Source organism: Halictus rubicundus, chromosome 1 (assembly GCF_050948215.1).
Source record: "Halictus rubicundus isolate RS-2024b chromosome 1, iyHalRubi1_principal, whole genome shotgun sequence".
Taxonomy (NCBI): Eukaryota; Metazoa; Arthropoda; class Insecta; order Hymenoptera; family Halictidae; genus Halictus; species Halictus rubicundus.
In genome coordinates this window covers 3,205,001-3,226,717 of record NC_135149.1, presented here as the reverse complement: position 1 = coordinate 3,226,717, position 21,717 = coordinate 3,205,001, and the positions used below count along the sequence as shown (strand labels likewise).

The 21,717-nt window shown below is 41.7% G+C and overlaps 1 protein-coding gene across 8 annotated transcripts in view; it reads left to right on the top strand.

Annotated features, from left to right (window-relative positions):
• LOC143353099 (voltage-gated inwardly rectifying potassium channel KCNH6-like) overlaps positions 1-21,717 on the top strand; it is a 178,156-nt gene that overhangs the window by 120,333 nt on the left and 36,106 nt on the right. For all 8 annotated transcript variants that reach the window (XM_076786192.1, XM_076786208.1, XM_076786177.1 and 5 more), the window contains one exon: positions 21,149-21,392. In XM_076786192.1, the coding sequence (XP_076642307.1) occupies positions 21,149-21,392 (244 nt within the window). The remainder of the gene's footprint in view (positions 1-21,148; positions 21,393-21,717) is intronic.

Below are 21,717 nucleotides of genomic sequence, written 5' to 3'. Positions count from 1 at the left end.
GTAGGTAGAAGTTATGATAAATTTATTAGAAACATGCGTAATAAGTGACTCACAAAAGTATTCGAACGCTGTAACGCTGTTGATATGTTTTCATCTTTCTTAGAAAGGAATGTACACATTACTACTAAATTAAACATTGGTACGTTCAGTTGATGTTAAGGCATCGTTTCCGTAACAGCAACGTAGATCTGTGCACAGTAGTAGTTGAAATGAAGACTAAAAAGTCAGAAACACAAAAGTGTGAAAGAGAAATGATACTTTGATTGCATAAGGATGGAAAATCATATAACGAGATTGCAGAAATTATAAACAGAAGTAAGTCTACAATACATTATATTATTAAAAAATCAAAAAATGAAGGAACAATTGCGAACAACGCTCGATCAGGTCGACGAAAGAAATTAACTGAAAGATAACAGAAAATTATCATTCGCGAAATAAAAAAATATCCTACTATATCCGCTCCTAAACTCACAAATATGGTAGCTGATATGTTTCATAAAGAAGTTCATCCCGAATTATGTCGACGAATCTTACGAAATAATGATTTTCATGGCAGTGTACCACGAAAGAAGCCACATATTAACGCGGTAAATTGAAAAAAAGATTGGCTTTTGCAAAAGCATATCTCAATAAAGATCTTTTTTCTGGGATAAAGTCATCTTTTCGGATTAGTCCAAATTTAACATCTTTGCCTCAGATGGTCAAAATTATGTTTGGAGAAAACCAAATACGGAATTGGAAATTAAAAATTTACATCAAACAGTGAAACACGGAGGTGGATCGGTTATGTTGTGGGGGTGCATGGCAGCAAGTGGCACCTGCAATTTGGTATTCATTGATGGAATACTCGATAAATAGAAGTATTTAAATATTTTAAGGAACAACCTTAAAGAAAGTGCCCGTAAATTAGGATTATTGGAAGACTTCCACTTCCAACAAGATAACAATCCCAAGCATACTGCAGGAATTGTGAAAGAATGAATCATATATAACGCAGCACATATGTTAACTACTCCACCGCAAAGTCCAGACATAAATCCAATTGAAAATTTATGAGCTGAAATCGGAGAAAGATTAAATAAATATCAAATAACTTCAAAGGAGGTATTGAAACAAAAAATCATAGAAGTATGGAATTCCATTGAGTGTACTTTTACAAAATCATTGGTTTATAGTATGGAACGTCGATTGAGACACATCGTTATACTGCTAAAGGTGGTCCAACACAATATTAACATTAAATAATGTAATAATATATGTAGCGTTCGAATACTTTTATGAGTCACTTAATATGCGTGTTTCTAATAAATATATCATAACTTCTGCCTACGTTGTTGAATCCTTTTCAAATTTAACTGGCATAATCTTGAGACTTCCCCCCTTACTATAGATACCAAATTGTTCTATACAGATTAGTTTAGTACATCTTATTTTATTCATTAAAATTTGTAAACGTAAGCGTTCGAATACTTTCGTGAGCCACTGTAGGTATACAAGAAATGTCGGTAGGTTTAGTGTTAAACAGAATAGAATAAGTGATAATGTTTCTAGATGAGTATAATACGAATAGGCGCCGATGGGTGAAGGCGAGAATAAAGGTTGTCAGGGTTGATGGAGGTACACAAGATCGTCAAGAATGAATAAGCGAGGTATGCGAACGAAGGCTCGCGGGTTACGAGTGTCCAAGGATTCTTGGGCGCGCGAGCTTCCATGGCCACGCGTGTTTTTCATCTCGCCGTTCATCTCGATCGAGGAGCCCCTCTCGAAGCGTGATGAAGGGGATCATTGAGCGTGCTCGCGAAATGCCAATAGTGCGTTCATCGTGACCTTTACGAGGCCACGATCGACGCGTTACGAGGTTAATGTGGCGTAACGGAGAATCGGCTAACGAACTGCGAATAATGCCATTCGCAATTTAGGCAGAGGGGTCCCCCTGGCAATTTGTCTTCCACCGAGCTGCATCCTTCCGTGCCCATACCATGTGCAAAGAATCCAATCTTTTCCAATAAATTCAACAATTAGAAAACGAATTTATTCGGGAATGATGATTTAACGAAAATGGAAGGGACGCAAAATATCTTCGTCGATCCAAGAAACCCAACACAGCGGAGGGTCGAACAGTCAGAACCGACGCGAACGTAACTTTCCGCTTAGCTTCGATTTCTATGGAACAACTTCGTCACCTGTCTCCGACAATTCTACGAATCCGAAAACTTGAAGCTAAACAAGGCCCGATGAGACGAACGCATTCCACGGAGAATAAAGTATTAAAAGACAATAAGATTCAGCTTAGATTTGGGTTAGATCCTAAGTCAAAGTTTTAACGAAGCCTCCGATCCTACGGTTTATTAACGCGAAGCTAAAACGCTGAAACGCTAACAATCGAGAGCGTAGAATCGAAGACGCGATAAGGATCGTGGTGAATCCGCAGTGGCCCTTGAAAAATTGATCCAGACTGCGAAACAGTATCGAAGCAGGGAGGAGAACGTTCCTATAACACGCTGACGTTCGGGCTCGGCTCTTCTTGTAATGAACCGCATCTCTGATAAAAATAGTATCGAGCTCTAGGAAAAGAAATTCAATCATTCGAGGGTCGAAATTATTCGTGGAATCGTGTTCACCGGGAAATCCGCGTTGCCATCGCGCGCGCGGTCTCATCTGGAAGTCTTAAAAAACACCTGTCCAATACGAAACTTGTTCCGAACAGCTTCGTTCGTTGGAAAATCCAACCTATCCATTATGCAAAGATTAATATTAAATTTCCGAATGCTATCAGAGTGCTCTGTGGCCAGAAATAATCAAAACCATGACATAAATAAGTGAGCGAAAATGATTAAGAATATACCACGTTTTTAAAACTGACTAAAAATTATAATTTTAACACGGACTTAAAAGTATAAAAAATAATTTTCCCTAGCTCCATACAGATTCCTAACTCCATGCAGATAGTCACGAAAATTTGTGGCTGTGAATTTTTAATAGCTATGAAAATACTTGTAAGATTTAAAACGGAAAACATGGGGCGCATGCAATAGGTAATTTACGCATGAATAGTTCGCCTAAGTCACTAACAATTTTATTGCACTGCAAATGATATGGACTGTTGTGTGAGTTTTCTCAACGGCAGCTACTCTCTACACTGCTTACTATTATCTTGTGCCCCACGTTTTTCGTTTTAAATCTTACAAGTATTTTCATAGTTATTCAAAATTCACAATCACAAATATTCAGGACTATGTCTAAGGGGCTGAGAAAAATTATTTTTTACACTTTTCAGTCCGTGTTAAAATTATACTTTTTAGTCCGTGTTAAAAACGTGGCATATTAAAATTCATTTTATTGAAATAATTATTTTCTGCTGTTTAGTGGTGTGTGTGTGTGTGTGTGAAGTTTTTCAATCGATTTTAAACATTTGATGAGATTATAACAGAGACGTGTAGTAAATTTCAGATTTATCAAATTTCTGTGGTTATTATACCCGTGCTTAGAAACTTTTCATACGAAATTACATTATTAAATTATATTTTCTAGTTGCATTATAAATTAATTAAATAATTGCATTGTCATCCAGTACTGAGCTATGTTTAAAGTTTCAAGTCTCTAGCTCATCGGGAAGTTAGTTTGAAAACAATTGCAAAATTTGAACCGAACAGACAAACAGACAGACAAGAAAGCGAGCTACTAAAAACGTGGTTAGATAAATGAATTTCTGTGATTATTCTAGAGACAGAATCTGGAATTAATCTAGAAAGCCGATTATATCGGGAGAAAAGCGTCCCGTGAACAAACCTTTTCCTATCTTTGCGCGCTGAATAATTAGTTTCGAAAAAAAGTCAGCGGCTGATTTAACGTTCAGAGAACGGGCAGAACGCATTTACGAATCATAAAATATTCGCGAACGATTGCAGCGAGGCGAAACGTGAAACAGTCGGAAAGAGAATCGATCGCTTAATAATGGAGGGGACCGATCAGAGACTGCAATCAAGGCGCGATTTAAATGCGAGCGATTATTGTCACGCAACGGCGAGTTCTTGTTCTCGAGACGCGTAACTGGGTTAAGTCATGTTCGCCACACCAAGTAGAAAACGGATAAAAGTCGCGCGGCGTCTACACGGGCCAGCCGACTGGAACAGTATAGCTCGCATGAGTTACGTTCAGCTGACGTGCCGACTCTTTTCCCGGTCCAGGGAATTTTTACTGTCCGCGTCTGCGAAATATACGCCTTATCGGACCCGCCCGTCCGTCTTGATTTACTGGGAGACTTTCGAGTCTCGAACCTAAGCTCCTTAAAACCTTTTTCGTAGCTGTAACCCCTTGGTCTTGGCAACCGTGGCCGTTTCGGTCCAGCTGGTTCCCATTTATATCACCATTTTCCATCGGCGTCGCACAATTTTGCTTTCAAACAATTCGGGGTCTGCGAAACAAAATAACTATAATAACTAGGCTGCGAATTTTTCTGCAAAATGAGACCGAAAGTTGGATAAAAATATATTTCTTCTTTCAATCATTTGAATACGTTGAACGTAACAATGTCCTCAAATTCTTCTAATGAAAAATAACGGGTAAACAAAAATGACCCGGGTATCTCATGAATAGACTGCGGATCTTTATGCAAAATAGAAATTGTTTGGATCAATTGCAAGAAGCAGAAGACATATTACGATTACTTATTTTCTTGAACGATCTTAATAAATCTAAAATAATACATCAACGTTCTTAGATTCTTATTATTACATGAAAATAGTTGATAGTAGATTTTCTTAGTGTTTACAAAGCAATTTGTGTTTAGTATTTTTCTACAAAAATAAACATATTTCATTATTAACAGGTTAAGTGTCAAATATCATTCCCAGAGATTCTAACAAAATCGGAGTAATTTAATGAATGAAAGCGAAACTAAAAATTTCAAATATATTATAAGGGACGCTGTTTTAACCCTTTTGAATTCTAAAGACCTTAATAAAATTCGGTTTATCTGGATATGTCACAATAAAAGTGAATGTCTAAACGTAGTAAGAAATCACTGACATGGCAGTTAACGTGTTAAATAATGAATCATTTCATATTTATTATTTCATACAAAAATATGAATTAACCGAATACTTGAATAAGGGTCAGATTGTACTAGTCAGGTCAGACGCTCGGGGTCTATAAACGCTAGATACAAAAACAGGGTAACTAAATTCTGCCGACGGAATTTGTTTACCCTGTTTTTGTATCTAGCGTTTGTAGACCTTCGGCGTCTGACCTGACTAGTATAATCTGATCCTAAAGCATACTGGGCAGCGCGGCAGGCTCAGGAAATAATAGCTCTTGTAACCAGATGTGAGACCTCATGAGATATTCCGGTACCCGGGGACTCGGCTGTCTCGTGAGTAGACTGCGGATCTTTATGCAAAATAAAAATTTTCTACCTGAACTGCAACAGTGCTGGGCAAAATATTACTTGAAATAGAAAATAGTAAATAGTTTATTTTATTTTTCAAGCATACCTATAATCATGCAAATAAATGATTTTATTTATAAGAAAAAGTTTTTGAAATACTATTTAAAAATAGTATTTTATTTGGGAAATATTGAAAATAGTGAGACTTATTTTGTAGGACTGTGTAAAATAGTATTTCAAATAGTTGATAGTAACTTATACTTTTCTGATATTTTGTTCCGTGTAATGTTATTACGACATTGTCGTCTGTTTATCAACATGTTACATGCAAATATTCGTAATTGAGCTACAAATAATACTTTGTCAACTACTATAGTTTCTTATGTTAAAAATTATAATTTATAATATTAGCTATTTGCTTAATTTATTTTCATTGTAAGGAAATATTTAAAATACATATTTGAAATACAACAGTAAACTATTTTATTTTATGTATCTGGTTATCAAAATAAAAATACAGTGAGTGTAAAAAGTATTCGTACACCTCTTATAGTTTTAGAAACTATTAGTAAACTATTATTGAGTAAACTATTTTATTTTATGTATCTGGTTATCAAAATAAAAATACAGTGAGTGTAAAAACTATTCGTACACCTCTTATAGTTTTAGAAAACCATATATTTCTTTATGTAATTGTACATTTTTTTATAAAACAAAACCACAATTACGATTATTATATGTTTCAACTACAAAATGTGACATAAATAAATTAACGAAAAGTGAACGTTAATGAGATATATTAAAAACAGTCTGAAGTCTCTCAAAATTAGCATGCAAAAAGTATTCGTACACGTAACAAATTTAGCAATAAACGTGTTACAATTTACGAAAATAAATTAAATTAATATTTCGTTGGATAGCCTTTCGACTGTATAATTGCGTCCAGTCTTCTTGGCATTGAATCCACTAAATTGGATGTGATTTCGTCTGTAATAATGCACCATTCCTCTTGAAGAGAAAGTTTTCGAAATATGTCGAGTTCGGATTTTTTTATCAATCAGATCCCATAAATTTTCGATCGGATCAATATCCGGTGATTGTGGAGGTGTTTTCAAATATTGTGGTGTGTTATAAAGCAACCACTTTCTTGTGTTGCGTGCTGTATGTTTGAGGTCATTGTCTGGAGTAAAGATAAAGTTGTCTTTTATACCCACTTTTTCTGCACTACTTACAATATGGGTTTTTAATATGTTTAGGTATATTTTGTGGTCCATGATTCCCTCGATGAAGTGTAATGAACCCACTCCAGCAGCACTCATACAATCCCAAACCATAAACCGAACCTTCGCCGTGTTTTACTGTGGGATGTAGATTTTCTTTTTGTAACTCTGTATTTTTCTTCCTCCAGACCGTACACTTGCCATCAGAGCCAAAAACATTAAATTCACTTTCATCAGTAAATATGACTCTTCGCCAAAACTCGATAGGCTTATTAATATTATCTTTCGCGAAATCAAGTTTCTTCTTTCTATTTGCGGCATTTACGAAATACTTCTTGCGAGCAACTCGGCCGTGGTATTCATTATTTCGTAAACAATTACGAATAATACTGGCACATACACTTACGCCAGCGTTGTTTGCAAGCGCAGCAGCGATCTAAGGGGCACTAATTTTAGGATTTGTTTTTATTACAGGCACTATAAAACGTTCATCGCGTAAACTAAGTTTTCGAGGGCGACCAGATTTCGCTTTATTTTTATTGGTTTTTCGTTCACCATATCGATCTATAATTCCTTGTATAGTGCTGTGTGGCCTATTAATTGTTTTTGCTATTTCTCGCAATGATTTGCACTGATTATGCAGTTGTATAATAATTTTTCTTTCAGTCTCACTTGTTTCCTTACCTTTATGACCCATTTTACCGAATGTTATAAAAATTGACTGGTTTTGCAGAAGGTTGCCACTAGACTGTGCATCAAAGACCCTGTCTGATTATTTGTCGGGTCCCGCTAAACCATAATATAAACAATCGGACGCCTTTCAAGTACATTCTAGTACCTGTACGAATACTTTTTGCGCGCCAATTTAGAGACACTTCTCATACTTTCTAATTTTTCTCGTTAACGTTAAACTTTTTCAAGTATATTTATACGACAGTAGTTAAAATATATAAAAATTACAATTATGTTTCTTTTTATAAACATGTGTACAATTACATAGAGAAATACATGGTTTTTCAAGCCTACAAGAGGTGTACGAATACTTTTTACACTCACTGTATTTGATTCGCCCAAATGTTTTGTATCCGCCTATCCATTTTTGTCATAAATGCATAAAATCCGCAGTCTACTGATGAGATACCCGGGTGCTCGGCTATAAAGTAAAGGATTAAATTATTGTCGACTACGTAACTTGTACTTCTATAGAATCGAGCAGCTTATAGAGCCATCGATGAAGTTAGCGCTCTTCTTGTTGTCTTTGGTTAATCAGAAAATGGAAGAATTCAAAACGGCGCGGGGAATTAAGCTCTGTGCGTGGTAATCCCTGTCGCGAGGCTGAAGTCGGTCACGTTACGAGATTAGAGTGGTACATTGAAGAATCGACACGAAATCCATCGATAATTCCACCCGTTTCACGTATACTCGTATCAAACACGCCATCGCTCAACGGTATTCGATTACTCGCCACATTTGCTGTTTGAAACGTGAAAGGCATTTTTTCGTATCGATTGCCCACACCCTTGTCATTTAACAAGACGTACGCGTCATCTTCAATTTCTAATACTTTTAAACGCTCAAGCACGGTATTCGTTGTGAATAATTCCTAAAATAATCTTACAACTGATTCGCACGTGTTCTCTCAAAAAACGAAGCCCAACGATCGTCAAACATTTTTACAACAATCCACGGTTTGTTGCAGTCTTTTTGCGCTTTACGAGTCTCGTTGCAACTGCATTTCTGCATTCGTACAAAATCTCAAACACTGATTCGTCCTTTTACCAAATTCACTGCCCATCGAACGAACAACGAAACACTTCCTACTCGTTACAATTATACTTCAACAGTTTCGAGCACCGATATTCACACTTTTTCCACCAAAAAATCGAGCTGCGCATCCATCCGAAGCCACATAAGAAACGCCGTTGCACTTTGTACTTTGCTTTCGGAGAAGCGGGCGGAGGAAATAGGAAAAACTCGTGGGAAAAGAGTTCTCGCCAGAGCCGATAGCGTTGACGATGTCCGGTGGAAATCGTGGTGTATCGAGCGTGGTCGCAGGCGACGCTGGCGTCGCGTCGCCGGGCAATAAAACGATGCGGCTCGTCCTGCTTGTCGTGACATTTATGTAGTTTCGGCTCGGCGATCGTCGGCGAGCAGATGTTTTCTGAAAGCGTCTCACGAGCCTCGCCGAAACGTCCGCGCTCTTCCCTTTTAGTTTTAGCGCGCGTACGCGAGCGAGCGGGCGAGCGGCCGATCCACGCGCGGAGCGGATCCACCGCCGAAATTAGATCTTGTCGCTCCACACTGGAATTCTCCGAGGCCCTGTGTCTCCGTCGAAGGCTTCCTCGGTTTTTCTCTTCTCATCGGTCGTACGATCTTCGAAAAAACCAGCCTCGCACAGTGAACTCTTCGCGGAACTCTTCGTGAACGTTTCCCGTGGATCTCGAGCCTGGGAGCGTCGCGCTTCCTTCGAAAGGAAATTGCCCGTTCCCGATACAGTTCTAAGCTATAGTTCCTTCACCCACCTGTGCAATCAATTACTCGTTACCTGGAACCGAGGCGAGCGTTTCTTCCAGCGAGCAGCTGATCGTCGATACCCCGTCGTCGATATCGTGGCAGTTTTCAATTCCATTCAGAAGAGTGCTCCGCTCCCACAAGAAGGATCGATCGATAGATCCGATAACCGGGGAAAGTTTGTCCTTTTGTGCCAGCCCAGTCCACCGGGACCTCCGATCGCTCCTCGCCGATGAATGACGCGCGCTGCCGTACGACAACGAGATCGCTCCGGTGTACATCGCGATAGGGTTTCCGACTAATTGGATTCGACTTTGAAAGTACCACCAAGATAAGCCGCCGAGATCTTGTAGTAGTCGATGAACCGATCCCGCTGGAAGCGAAAGGAAATCGGCGAGCAAGGTCAACCGAGACTGTTCGGACGCTGAACAGAACCGGAAGTGCTCGAAACCGACGCGAATAATCCTCTCGAGGCGCGGCCTCGAGTGGTTGTGAGGTTGGTACGCGGCGAACGGCCGAATTCGATTACAGCTTTCGGTTATCGATGTTTCGCTCGATGCTTGTTCATCAAAATATACCGTTGTAGTGAACGCGTTTAACGTTCCCCATTGTTTCTTTTCGTCTGTCTGTACAATCTTGACTTGAAACAGTCGACGATCTTATCCACTCGAACCAGCTACAATTTTTCTACCCATACGCAACATGCAGCACCCAATTTTGTTTACAACTTATCAATTATGTTAACGCTTTGCGCTCGAACGACGACTCTGGTGCGTCGCTAAAAGTGTTGCTATACCATTATTCAGAATATTGTTTGCATTACTGAATTTCTATTCAATCGATTACTAAACATTTAAGTGTTGTATGAGGAAAAAATCGTACAGAAATATTCTAGGTCGGCAGAAATGTTTCGGAGTTAGTGCACAGAGTCGAGAACAAGCGAACGAGACAACCGTGAGCTGCATAAAATCGTGGAGTTCGCGCGCGCATCAGCCGTTCTCGCGAGCAGAATGTCGCGGATTCGAACAGGCCGGTTCGTCCTCGCGATCGAGTGTTCGTGACGATTGTCGAGACGCACGAGAAGGTGGATAAGAAGCGTGAAGGTGTCTGTGAAGAGCTACAGTGAAACAGGTGGTTCCTCGAACGGTTGGTTATTTTCGCTTTCCGAGTCGTGTCGGAAGCACGCGGCGCACTCGAACCTGCCGACTCGGAGAATGACTTTGGCATTTTTTCTGAAAGTCTCGGCAACCATGATGCGCTCCTACTTCGTCCAAGGCAAGAAGCAGAAGTTCGAGTCGACCCTGTCGACGGTGATCGATGTTCGTATCCACTCTACGTTATTATCCCGATGCGAGAGAGCTAGGTTTATTCGACGTATGCGGTCAGCCGCGCGCGGTTAGATTGTTCCGTGGCTTGTTCGCTATTGTCTTCGACGGTTGTCAGATCCACAGTGTTCCCCGGTAATCGAATCAACGGCCTCCGATGACTATTGATTTTTTAATTCGCATCCTTCGCCACATTTCTCATGGAAGTTTCGCATCGATTCCGGCGTCGGCCATGGCGAACGCGCGTAAAGTGCGAGAGAACGATTTATCTTGCAGTTAGAACGCTTGTGAAACCACCTACGCGACCGTGAACGTGGTATGAAAATGCGTCCGATCAACGATAACGTTCTCCGGCGAATACATAATTCACAGTTCGTTGCAATTAGACTGCGGGTCTTTATGCGAGTTCTGCAAGATCGAGGATAAAGAGAAAAGTTCTTTAGGCGATCGGCAAATCCGATACGGTGAAAATAAAATAAAAGTACATGTAGCTTCGTTTCTTGTACACGTTTCTTTGTATTTGAGACACTTGCTGCTGCGCCTGCGATGTGCAAGAAACTATCGTTTGAGGGAATTCCTAGCGACGTCCGAAACAACACACAAGTTCTGTCACAGAACTAATTAAAAAAAGATGATCAGATTATTGTAATTGTCTGGCGGTTGGCATCGTGTTAGGTTGCCAGTAAATTCAGATATTGCGCGATTCCCGTGTCCAGTCGTCGTAACACGGCTCGTTACATTACCGGGCTTGTAAATCAAAGCGTCGTGCCGGCGAGTATTCATGGGCCCATTAATACGGGAACGCGTTTCAGTTTCAGTTTCAGTTTCTGTTTCGGGGCGGATGCACACGGCCGAGTAACGGATATGTGTGTAGAAAGCGTGTGCGAGCGTGTAGCCGAGCGAAAATACGATGAAGAAGCATCGTGGATCGACCGCGCAGGCCGCACCACCCTGGCCGTGCTTTCATTAAAACGAACCCGTGTTATTTCCAACACGTACAGTGACTCCCATAAATATTCGGACACTAGGTATAACTAACTTTATGACTTAATAATTCGTTTGTTGATAAAGCAATCGCCCTGGAAATTGTTTCTAGCAATAAAACATTTATTAAGGATGATAAACATATATAATTTATTTGAAAAATATACATACGTTTCATAATAAAAATTATTAAACCAAATAATGGACCATTTGTGGCTCACAAAAATATTCGGACACGTATTATATTTCTCTGGCAATCGCCTTCTGGGGAACCGATATTCCAAGAACGGGAAAACGTTTGTTTACAAACAAAATCTCGTGGACCATTAGATGTCAATGCCACCTCACTACTGCCAGTAGTAAACGTGAATTCGTTCAAAATGGGTCGCAAAGGAAAGAATACGAGTTTCGATGTGCGACAGCTTGTAATTTTTCATCGAGAAAAAGGAAAAACCTATCGCGAAGTTAGTGCAATGCTTCGTATAAGTAAAAGTACTGCTGCAGATATCTGTCGACGATTTTTTATTGAGGATCGCATTGATTCTATTCCGCAAACTGGAAGAGCAAGTCTCTTATGTACGAGGGAGAAAAGCAAAATTATTCGGAAAGTGAACAAAAATCCGCGCTTAAGTGCCCCAAAACTAGTTAGCGAGCTATTAGGAGAAAGCTCCAAAAATGTTTCAGCCGAAACAGTTCGGAGAGTGCTGAGGCAAGCTGGTTACAATGGAAGAGCAGCTAGAAAAAAACCATTTATCAACGAAAAGAATAGGAATAAACGAAAAACCTTTGCAAGAGAGCTAATTTCTAAGGATGAGACATGGTGGAAGGATGTCATATTTGCTGACGAAAGCAAATTCAATCTGTACAATTCCGACGGAAGAACTATGGTGTGGCGGAAAGCGAATAAAGAGTTTAATTTTGAAAATACAAGAGATACAGTGAAACACGGCGGAGACAGCGTAATGGTCTGGGGTTGCATTTCGTCATATGGAGTCGGTAACCTAGTGTTTATTGACGGTATCATGGACAAAAATCATTATTTAAATGTACACAAAAATAATTTAATTCAAAGTGCTGAAAAAATGGGGCTTAATAATACTTTTAAGTTTTACCAAGACAACGACCCCAAGCACAAGTCACGTATTGTGCAAGAATCTTTATTATACCGCTGCCCCAAAATTCTTCATTCGCCGCCCCAATCACCGGACCTTAATCCTATCGAGAATTTATGGGATGAATTGGATAGAAAAATTCGAAAAACCCCAATTACATCGATAGCTGAATTAAAGCAGAGACTTGCAACTGAGTGGTCGAATATAACTGTTGAATATTTAAAAAAAATTACAAACAATATGCCAAACAGGTTAAGACATGTTCTTAAACAAAATGGTTATGCCACGAAGTATTAAACAAATTTTATAATGCTAAATGACATTATCTAAATTGAAAAATTAATATTGTCCGAATATTTTTGTGAGCCAAAAATGGTACGTTATTTCTTTTACTAATTTTTATTATGGAATTTATGTATATTTTTGAAATAAATTATTTATGTTTATCAACATTAATAGATCTTTTATTGCTAGAAACAATTCCCGGGACGATTGCTTTATTAACAAAGGAATTATCAAGTCGTAAAGTTAGTTATAGCTAGTGTCCGAATATTTTTGGGAGTCACTGTACATAGGCTCTCGAGGGAATTCGAGTTTTCCACGGTTCGACGCCGCTCCGACGTGTTTCCTTTTCACACCGGGGCTTGGATTACATCTGAACAAGGACGTCGACGCGACCTGATTTCGGAATCCCGCGTGTGTCCAAGTGCCGATAAGCGTCTGATGAATCCCCGGGCCCCTTTACCGGTCCTTGGACGAGTTCGCGCGTTTCAATATCAAGGGACAAAGAGCCGCTCGGACGTTTAAATCGGGCGGGTCAAACCCGTCCCATTTTTCATTCGAACAGACCCTGATTTTTGTGTAGATCCTTGCGGTAACGATGCATACTGCACGTGTTTTTCAAAGCGACCTTTGTGCCTGGAAAATATTCATTTAAACGGTTCTTTTTAGGGAAGTACAAGAGGTCTGATCGTGACGGACCTCTTCTACTTATCGAACGGTCAGTGGGTTAATTTTCGTTGGGGTTGGGACAATAGAAAAGGTTTCTGAGTAGAATAGGTACATTGTAGTCGGACCATCCTCTTGGATTATTCAATGTAGGCGCTCATTGAATTTTCTCTCCTTCCATTTTTCGCAAACAATTAAACAATACATTCTGTATGGACGTCGTCGCACCTCTTATTCTACTTGATTCGACCTAAACGTCAGTGTAATATTATAAATCTTGCGTTCGTTTATCGACGAAGATAACAAAGCTATATAATGTAGAGCTCCGTTGCGTTACTAATTTCCCTAATCCCTGGAGAACAATTTTCTTGCTCTGCTCTTCTTAACCAAAGTAGCCACTCCCTGGAGTCTTACTATTGCTCTTTTATTCTCCTTAAGTCAATCGCGACGTGCACAGAACGCCGCGTATGACACAACGAAAATAAGAAAATTCAAATGGAACCTGCGAACCATACATAGCCAGAGTACCTAATCTATAAATGGAAGTCTCCGCAGTCTACGTTCCGAATTTCCCTCGCTTACAAGGAAACTACACGACTACAAATCTCGATGTTTGTGAAAATGAATCTCTTCCTGTTATCGACTGGATTCCTCCGGCTGCACGGTTTACAATTTGGGAGAGCCAGTTCGAGGGGATCGGCCCTGCATACATTAACGGAAAAGAGGTCATTTCCGCGTAGCATCTGCGAGCGGAGCTGCAAGGAAGACTCTCGGATGATTCCACGAACGATTCCCACAAGGGAAAATCAAAACGAAATTGTATCTTCGTTAGAAGATAAATCCCTACAACGGAGACCTGTGGTTTCGCGGTATCCGACGGCTTTCATGATTTCTGGCAGTCGGACCTGTTGGACGGGCCACGCGACTCTAATTGATCATGTCTCTACATCTTCATCGAGACGTCGTGTACACGCTGCGCGCTAATTAACGGTTAACCCAATGCTCGCCGAGCGGACTCCCTCGGAATTGATTTCATTCATTCATTCTCTCCGAATACTGACTTTTCCAGGAACACCGAGCCCGGGCTTTCGCTATTCATCTTCTAATCGAGGATCCTCTTCTGACATTCTAATTAGAGGGTCCGCGCGCGCACCAGTTGAATCGCCGCACCGCGCCGCGAGGCAACTCTTGCCCCAATTACCGATCGAATCCTTCCGATTCACTGGGGTCGCCCAGCCCGTTGGAGAACGACTTTTCTCTCGATTGCTCCAAGGAAAAAACTACCTCCAAACGCTCTCTTTCTCTCTCTCTCTCTCTCTCTCTCTCTCTCTCTCTCTCTCTCTCTCTCTTTCTATTTATAACCATTAAACGCTTCTACGTGTAGAACTGGGTCAGCAGACTGCATCCAAGTCGCGCGCTTCAATCAATCGATCTCTCGAGCGAGCATCGAACGATTTCTCGAACCGGAGCCTGACGAGAGCCCAAGAATACTATGCCCGACAGACTACGGTCGATGGAAATCGTTGTCGATTGTTGAAGCACTTACTTTGGAAAGCAGTAGCAACACGTCATTCAATGACGATGTATATCGGCGAACGAATTTTTTCAACGTTCGAAGACGATCAAATCCTTTCCCCGATCCTCGCGTATATGTTTCCTTGAAAGCTTCTACAAATTTTTCTCTATGAGCTGCATGAAATAGGACCACGATAAATATCAATCTCCCTTCTCTTAACACATCATGCGCGGCCACTTTGCCGCCAAAGTCTTACCGTGTTGCATTCATTCTTGCAACGCATGTCTATCCGATTTTATTGTAAAAACATCACAAAAACCCATCGATAACAATAATCCGTGAAAAACGACTTTAGTCGCTTCCCGCGCAAGATGTGTTAACCCTTTGCACTCGAAGCTATTTTAACTCCAAAACGAAACATTTCTTCCGACCTAGAATATTGTATTTACCTTCTATATATTTTTTTCATGTTATACATACGAAAATGGTGCAATTTACTCGTACAATATTGAAGTGTTTAGTACTTTATTTAATACAAACAAATTTCAAAATGTAAAAAATATTTTGAATAATGATAGAGCAATTTTTAGTGGCGCCATACAGTCGCCGTTCGAGTGCTATTGGTTAACACATCCGCGCCATAAACGTCCTGGGAGACAGGTAACCCAATAATCGCGGAGTCAGGTTTCCGGGACAGTTATGCGAAAGATTCGCGTTCGGAAATTCCGAATACATCGAATGCCGCTCGAGCGATAGGTTTCGCTGGCCCCGCCTACGACTTGATTCCATTCGACGCGACGAATCGATATCAATACTCGAAGAGGCTTTCGCCGAACAGTCGAAATGGGTTTGCGCTCCTTGGCCGGTAGATCCCTCGTTATTCCCGTGGCCGGGGCTCGTCCCCCCATTAACCGTCGCCTCGTTACTCCGTAACGAACATTCTTGAACGGTTCAATGACGAAGGGTCATTGAAACGAGGCTGCCGGGTCGCGACCTCGCAAGCTATACCTTCGTACACCCCCGCACACCGTCGCGAACCGAGAGGTTGCGAGCACAGTCTCAGGTGGCACGCGTGTTCACCTGCCAGCAACTGTGCATGAATAAAAGATAATCCATCCGGATTTACATTTTCCCGGGTCTCGCCCGTCACGAGATACCAACTGTCCATTCTCCTCCCCCTGCGGGAAGAGGAAAATGGCTTTTCTCGTTTATTCGGAGATCCAATGTTCAAACGTCAGCATTGTCCCGTGGCTTTTCCTAGAGAGAATTATTTGGGAGCTGAAAGGTGAAAATGGAAAATGGGGAATTGTTCTTGGTACCTCCTTCGCACGTTAATGAGTTTAATTTGAATTCTTCTCGTCTATTCAGGGATCTAAGTTTCAACGTTAACTTTGTCGATTGATTTCGCCCAGGGAGAAATATTTGGGAAGACAACAGAGTGTCGAACATTTTGGAAAATTGGGAGTTGTTTTTGCGATTATGACAGCGTTAACGAGTTTGCGGCTGGTTAAGTTTATCTGCGACCACTACTTGCAGTTTGTGCGTAGAAAGTTAAATTTTTGACGTTTGAACGCTGTGAACTTTGAAAGTTGCTTGAACTACTGTGCAAGTTTATATGCGTGCAGAATATATGTAGATTTGATTATCCTTGCGTCGTTGCATATTAATAATAAAGAGGCCTAAGCGTAAGTGAACGGCACTAAATGAAAAACGTCGGACACCTGGTTATTGAACATTTTAACGCAAAATTGTCTTTCAATTTTGTCGGCAGTAGAATTTTTATTTAATTAGACGGTATAAGTTACTGATTTTGATATTTTAAAGTTGTACAAGAATTACATTAGGCAGAAGACGGTGAACCTGCTGAGAGTATATTAAATATAGACGATTTTCAGGAGAATCTATTTTGAACGTGGCTTTGGGAATTCTCTGGAGCGATCATCAATAATTCGAAGTTTGACGGGTTTATTAGAAGAAAGATTAATTGCCCCGAGGCCTCTCGCAGGTTTCTAAAAAAAATAAATAAATAAATAATTGGCTTTGACAGAGATGGGCCAGTTGTTCCGACAGTTCGCGTTGTATCGAGCAAAAGTAAACCGTCGGGTTGAGGATCGGGGAGAATTTATTAGACACGATGACTAGAAATGTTCACAACTCCGTTACATGTTACATGTTCGACGTTGGAGGACGATTGTTTATTTTTCGTTATGGAAACGCTAACAATCGCGGGTCTCGTGGATCGAACGGCCGCGCCGGTTAAATTGATTCCCAGCGTTACAACTAGGTTTAGTCGGCGTTCGAACACGTTGTTGGAGGAGCAGAAGTAGGTGAAATTTCCTGGTAATTCGCTGCGTGGTCGATTACCGGACACATGCGACTATCGTGTAACCGAGTTCAGCCGGCTTCGGACTGATCCGCTCCAGAAACCCCGTGGAAACTATTTGCAATTTATGATGAAGCGGGGCAGGGAGAAAATTGTTGAGAACGATTAAAAAGCCGTGAGAGGGGGGGGATATGGTGCACGGTATGCAGATTTCCGATCTAAGCACTGACCAGGTAAACACATCGTTTCTCCGGCACCGAATCGGCCGGTGTGTAAACAAACGGCTGGGGATAAACCGCTAGGCGGCACCGAGGAAAAATAAATCGAGCGGCGGGCGTCATCGCCACTAAAGCGAAAAACGGACTGAAAACTTTGAATTTAAAATCGAAGACAAACCTGGGAAACTGTCGATATCCGTTTGCAACATCCGCGTGGAATAACCACATAAAATCCACATAGAATTTCGAAATCTACGGACGAACCGAATACTTTGAATTCAAAATTCGAAGGCGAATCTTGGGAAACTTTGGCGATGTCCACTTGCAATCCTTATAAAATCCACATAGAATCCATATATGTAGAATATCTACATACAATCTACGTAAAATTCGCATAGAATATCTATGCAAAATCGACGTATAATCCACGTAAAATCCACATAAAATGCTCGTAAAATTCATATGGAATATTTACACGCAATCTGCCTAGAATTCACAAGCAATCTACATAGACCCTACAATTCACGTGCAATTCACACACAGTATCTGCCTTGCATCAAAGGAGCATTGACTCATCGAAGCATTGAAACTTATACGATAAAGATTATATATGCTACACAAAATATACCAAATTCCAAAACACGCCACAATAGGTGTACTTTTTACTTTCAACACAAGGATACGCAAGAACAACAATTTATAGCCGCGTCATCGATTTAATCGCACAGGGACAAGCGTGAACCCTCCGCGGTACACGATTCCTTTAGAATTTCTTTACGGTTAATAATTTCCTGAAAGTCAAAGAATATTTATTCTACTCTAGAGAAAATGATGAGGACAAAAGACACCTTTTGAAATTTTAAATAAAAATTGATTGGGACTGCAAGGGTGCATTAAAGGGAAATTATTCGATAAAACTGTTTCTTTGAATATACAAGATTAGAAGATCGAAATAAATTGAATCTTGGTATTTTTAGAATGCAGTATGTACCACCACGTTTCACGCATAGTAGGTTCAGCGTTAATACGATACAGTATCATATTTACAATTTACGCGGTAGAATTTCAGTAGAGCAATCATTCTAGTCCGACACGACATTTACCAAGGGATCGCAGTATACGTGATCCAAAGTTCACCAACCCTGGGCACAGCCTTCAATCAGTCTTTCCATTAAATCCCCCCACGCATTTAATAAATTCTTGAGATTCTCGTCGCGCTTGGATATTTCGCGACAAGTCATTAAACCCCGTGGGGTGAGGGTGGGTTAATAAATAGAGTTATAAAACCGAGGGACGGCTGTTAAACGAAAAAGGGGGGATGGATCTGGGGGTAGGGAGTGAGGACGAGCCCGGCGGCGTTCCTCTGGCGATTAGACGCCATTAGACAGGTGCACGGAATCCAGGTAGCTTGTTATTGGCCTGAGCGAGGTCGCGGAGGCAGCGACTATTAAAGTAATAAGGCTAACCCTGCTAAGGTAGTGTACTTTGAAACGTGGTCGGCGTAGGGTGTGACAACGGTGAGAGAGCGAAAGAGAAAGAGAGAAGGAGAAAGGGGCAGCCGCCCTAACCCACGCACATACACACACACACACAACGCGTGCCTCTCCCCTTTCACTCTCCCTCTCGGTCTCGGTTCTCTCTTCCACTTTCTCTCTCTCTCTCTCTCTCTCTCTCTCTCTCGGTGTCTCTCTCTTTCTCCCTCTCGCTCTCTGTTGCACTTTCGCTCTCCCCTTCGCCAATCGAACGCCGCCACCCTTCGCGGTCCGCATTGCATCAGTGTGAGGCTAGCACTCGAGCAGGACTCTTCCGGTTCTTCCTCGAGAGCGTGTTGCGCGCCGTGTGTGAGACACCGGGCGTGTGTGCTAGAGTCTGTGGTGTTGTGTGCCGTTTGCCGCGTGGTAAACAACCGATATCCCGGTATTTAGGACGACGACGTGTGTGCCGTCCAGCGGATCGATATCCCCGGTTCCTCGAGGCTCTCTCGGCTGCTCGGCCGCCTCTCGCTCGAGGGATCGACAGTCGTTTTGCCGCCGCTTTTCCGACACGGTGCCTCTCTCAAGCTCGATACGCCCGCCCGGACCACCGCGTGCTTGCATCTCCACCAACCCCCCCGGCACCGCAATCTCTCTCTCTCTCTTCCACGAAGCTTCTTGTTCTCACGGCTTCTTCGAAACCGACGACGATGCTACCGACCATGGATTCCCAAACCAACTGAAAGCAATCGGCGAGTGTGCACGTGTGCGATCTGCGCGACCGGATCTGTTTACTTATGGTCGTTCGGCGGCCACGCGAACAGCTTAAATGGCAGAGAGTCCCATCCGCAAGTCGAAACGATACTGTGCCAGGCAGGTCAGCTACGTTACTATAGTTCTTTGTGCTGCTTCTTCTTCTTCTTCTTTTTCTTCCTCTTTTTCTTCCCTATGGGTGCGAATACACGGTAACCTGCGATATTTCTTTTCGCGAAAGCAACTAGTTTGTGTTGCTTGCGTTGTACTCGTTTACGCTTGATTATTATTTTGTTTTCGTCCGTCTTCTGTTTGGCGTTCCCGTATATTATCACCTAGTTTTCGATGTATTCAGTTTTCTTATCGTGCGCAACTGTATCAACTTGTTTGCGACTATTCGAAATATATTGTTTCGCTCTCCGACAGCAATTGTCGCAAGCGAGTTCAACTTGCTGGTGGCTATCTCGGAGGCGTTTACACGCGTCACGAGAGTCGATCGCTCGGTCGCGAAACGTCGCGAATCGCTAATGTATTGGCACTTTTAGTCGATGAATCGTGGGTGTTTTTTGTGGGAAAGTATTGGTCATTAGATGGTCTGCAGGCAGGATGACCGCGTTACAAGTATTCTCTGTCGTCCTTCTTCTTCTTGTTCTCTGTATCGACGAGTCGTGGGTGTTTATTCGAGGAGAAAATATTCATCGAATGAGATGTTCTTCTTGGTTTTCCTGGCTTCGCGCGCGACAATGGGCGCCGTTTCTTTCTCTGTTCACGACAGACGCTGGCACAGGCGGTAATTGAAAATGTGGAACGTGCAACAGCGTCCCTGTTGCTTTTTCATTCGCCCCCGGCGCACAGGATGCGCGCTCGGCTGGACGAAGCCGGAGATACCGGTGTTCGGTGGCAACACTCGAACCGCACAGACAATTCCGATGGTGACGACTGTCAATAACGAGGGAAACGGGGGGAACTATTATTCCGCGTGTTAGTCTCCAGTCGGAGTTCGGATAAAGACGACTGAGCAACAAGTTACAAATACAATGAAATGCCAGTTCGTCCGACAGCGATTTTCAACTTTAACGCATTCGCCGTTATTTAGCACTAAATTTTCCACATGCGAAATTGAACCATTTCAAACAAGCTATAGCCATTTATTTCAAAACAGAACTGTAGAGAATCTGTTAGGCGAATGCGTTGAAAGAATAGAGACCTCGTCTCCGCGAAAGAAAAACAAAGCCTTGTTTTCTTTCGTTCTCGATTGTGTTTCGAGTCGTAATCGAGAAATGTTGAATGATGATGATTCTCTCTCTCTCTATCGTGAACGTAACGGAAGTTTGCGTAACAGTTTTCTCCCAAAACGTTGGTGCTTGTGTGCTGCAGGTGCTGTCCCTTGGAAACGACATCCTCCCAGAGTACAAATTACAGTCCCCTAGAATCGGCAAGTGGACCATACTGCACTACTCACCTTTCAAAGCGGCCTGGGACTGGGTGATACTACTGCTCGTCTTGTACACAGCATTGTTCACCCCGTACGTCGCCGCTTTCGTCCTGTCGGATCCGGAGTACAACACCAAGAAGGACAAGAAGTACAGTGACGATCCCATCGTCATCATAGACTTCATAGGTGAGCCAGACTTTCGTCTTTCTACACCTTCTGTGCAGATATTCGATCGATATTCCTTTGATACTTCAAAGGACGAAATAAACGATAGAGTTGGCTAAAAAATTTTGTTGATCTGTGGAGATGATTAAGTCGAATCAGTGTTGAATCTTTTCATTCTTACAAGCAAGTGAATATATTTATTTTTTTATTAATATTTTCTTCATTGTACGACGAATCTGATCGCAAATATGAGACTAGACGTAGCTACGGGCGCTCGATTTGTTTGATCGAACACGTTTTGCCAGAGAAAGGATTCCAACTCCATACATGTTGGGTGTCTGGCCGT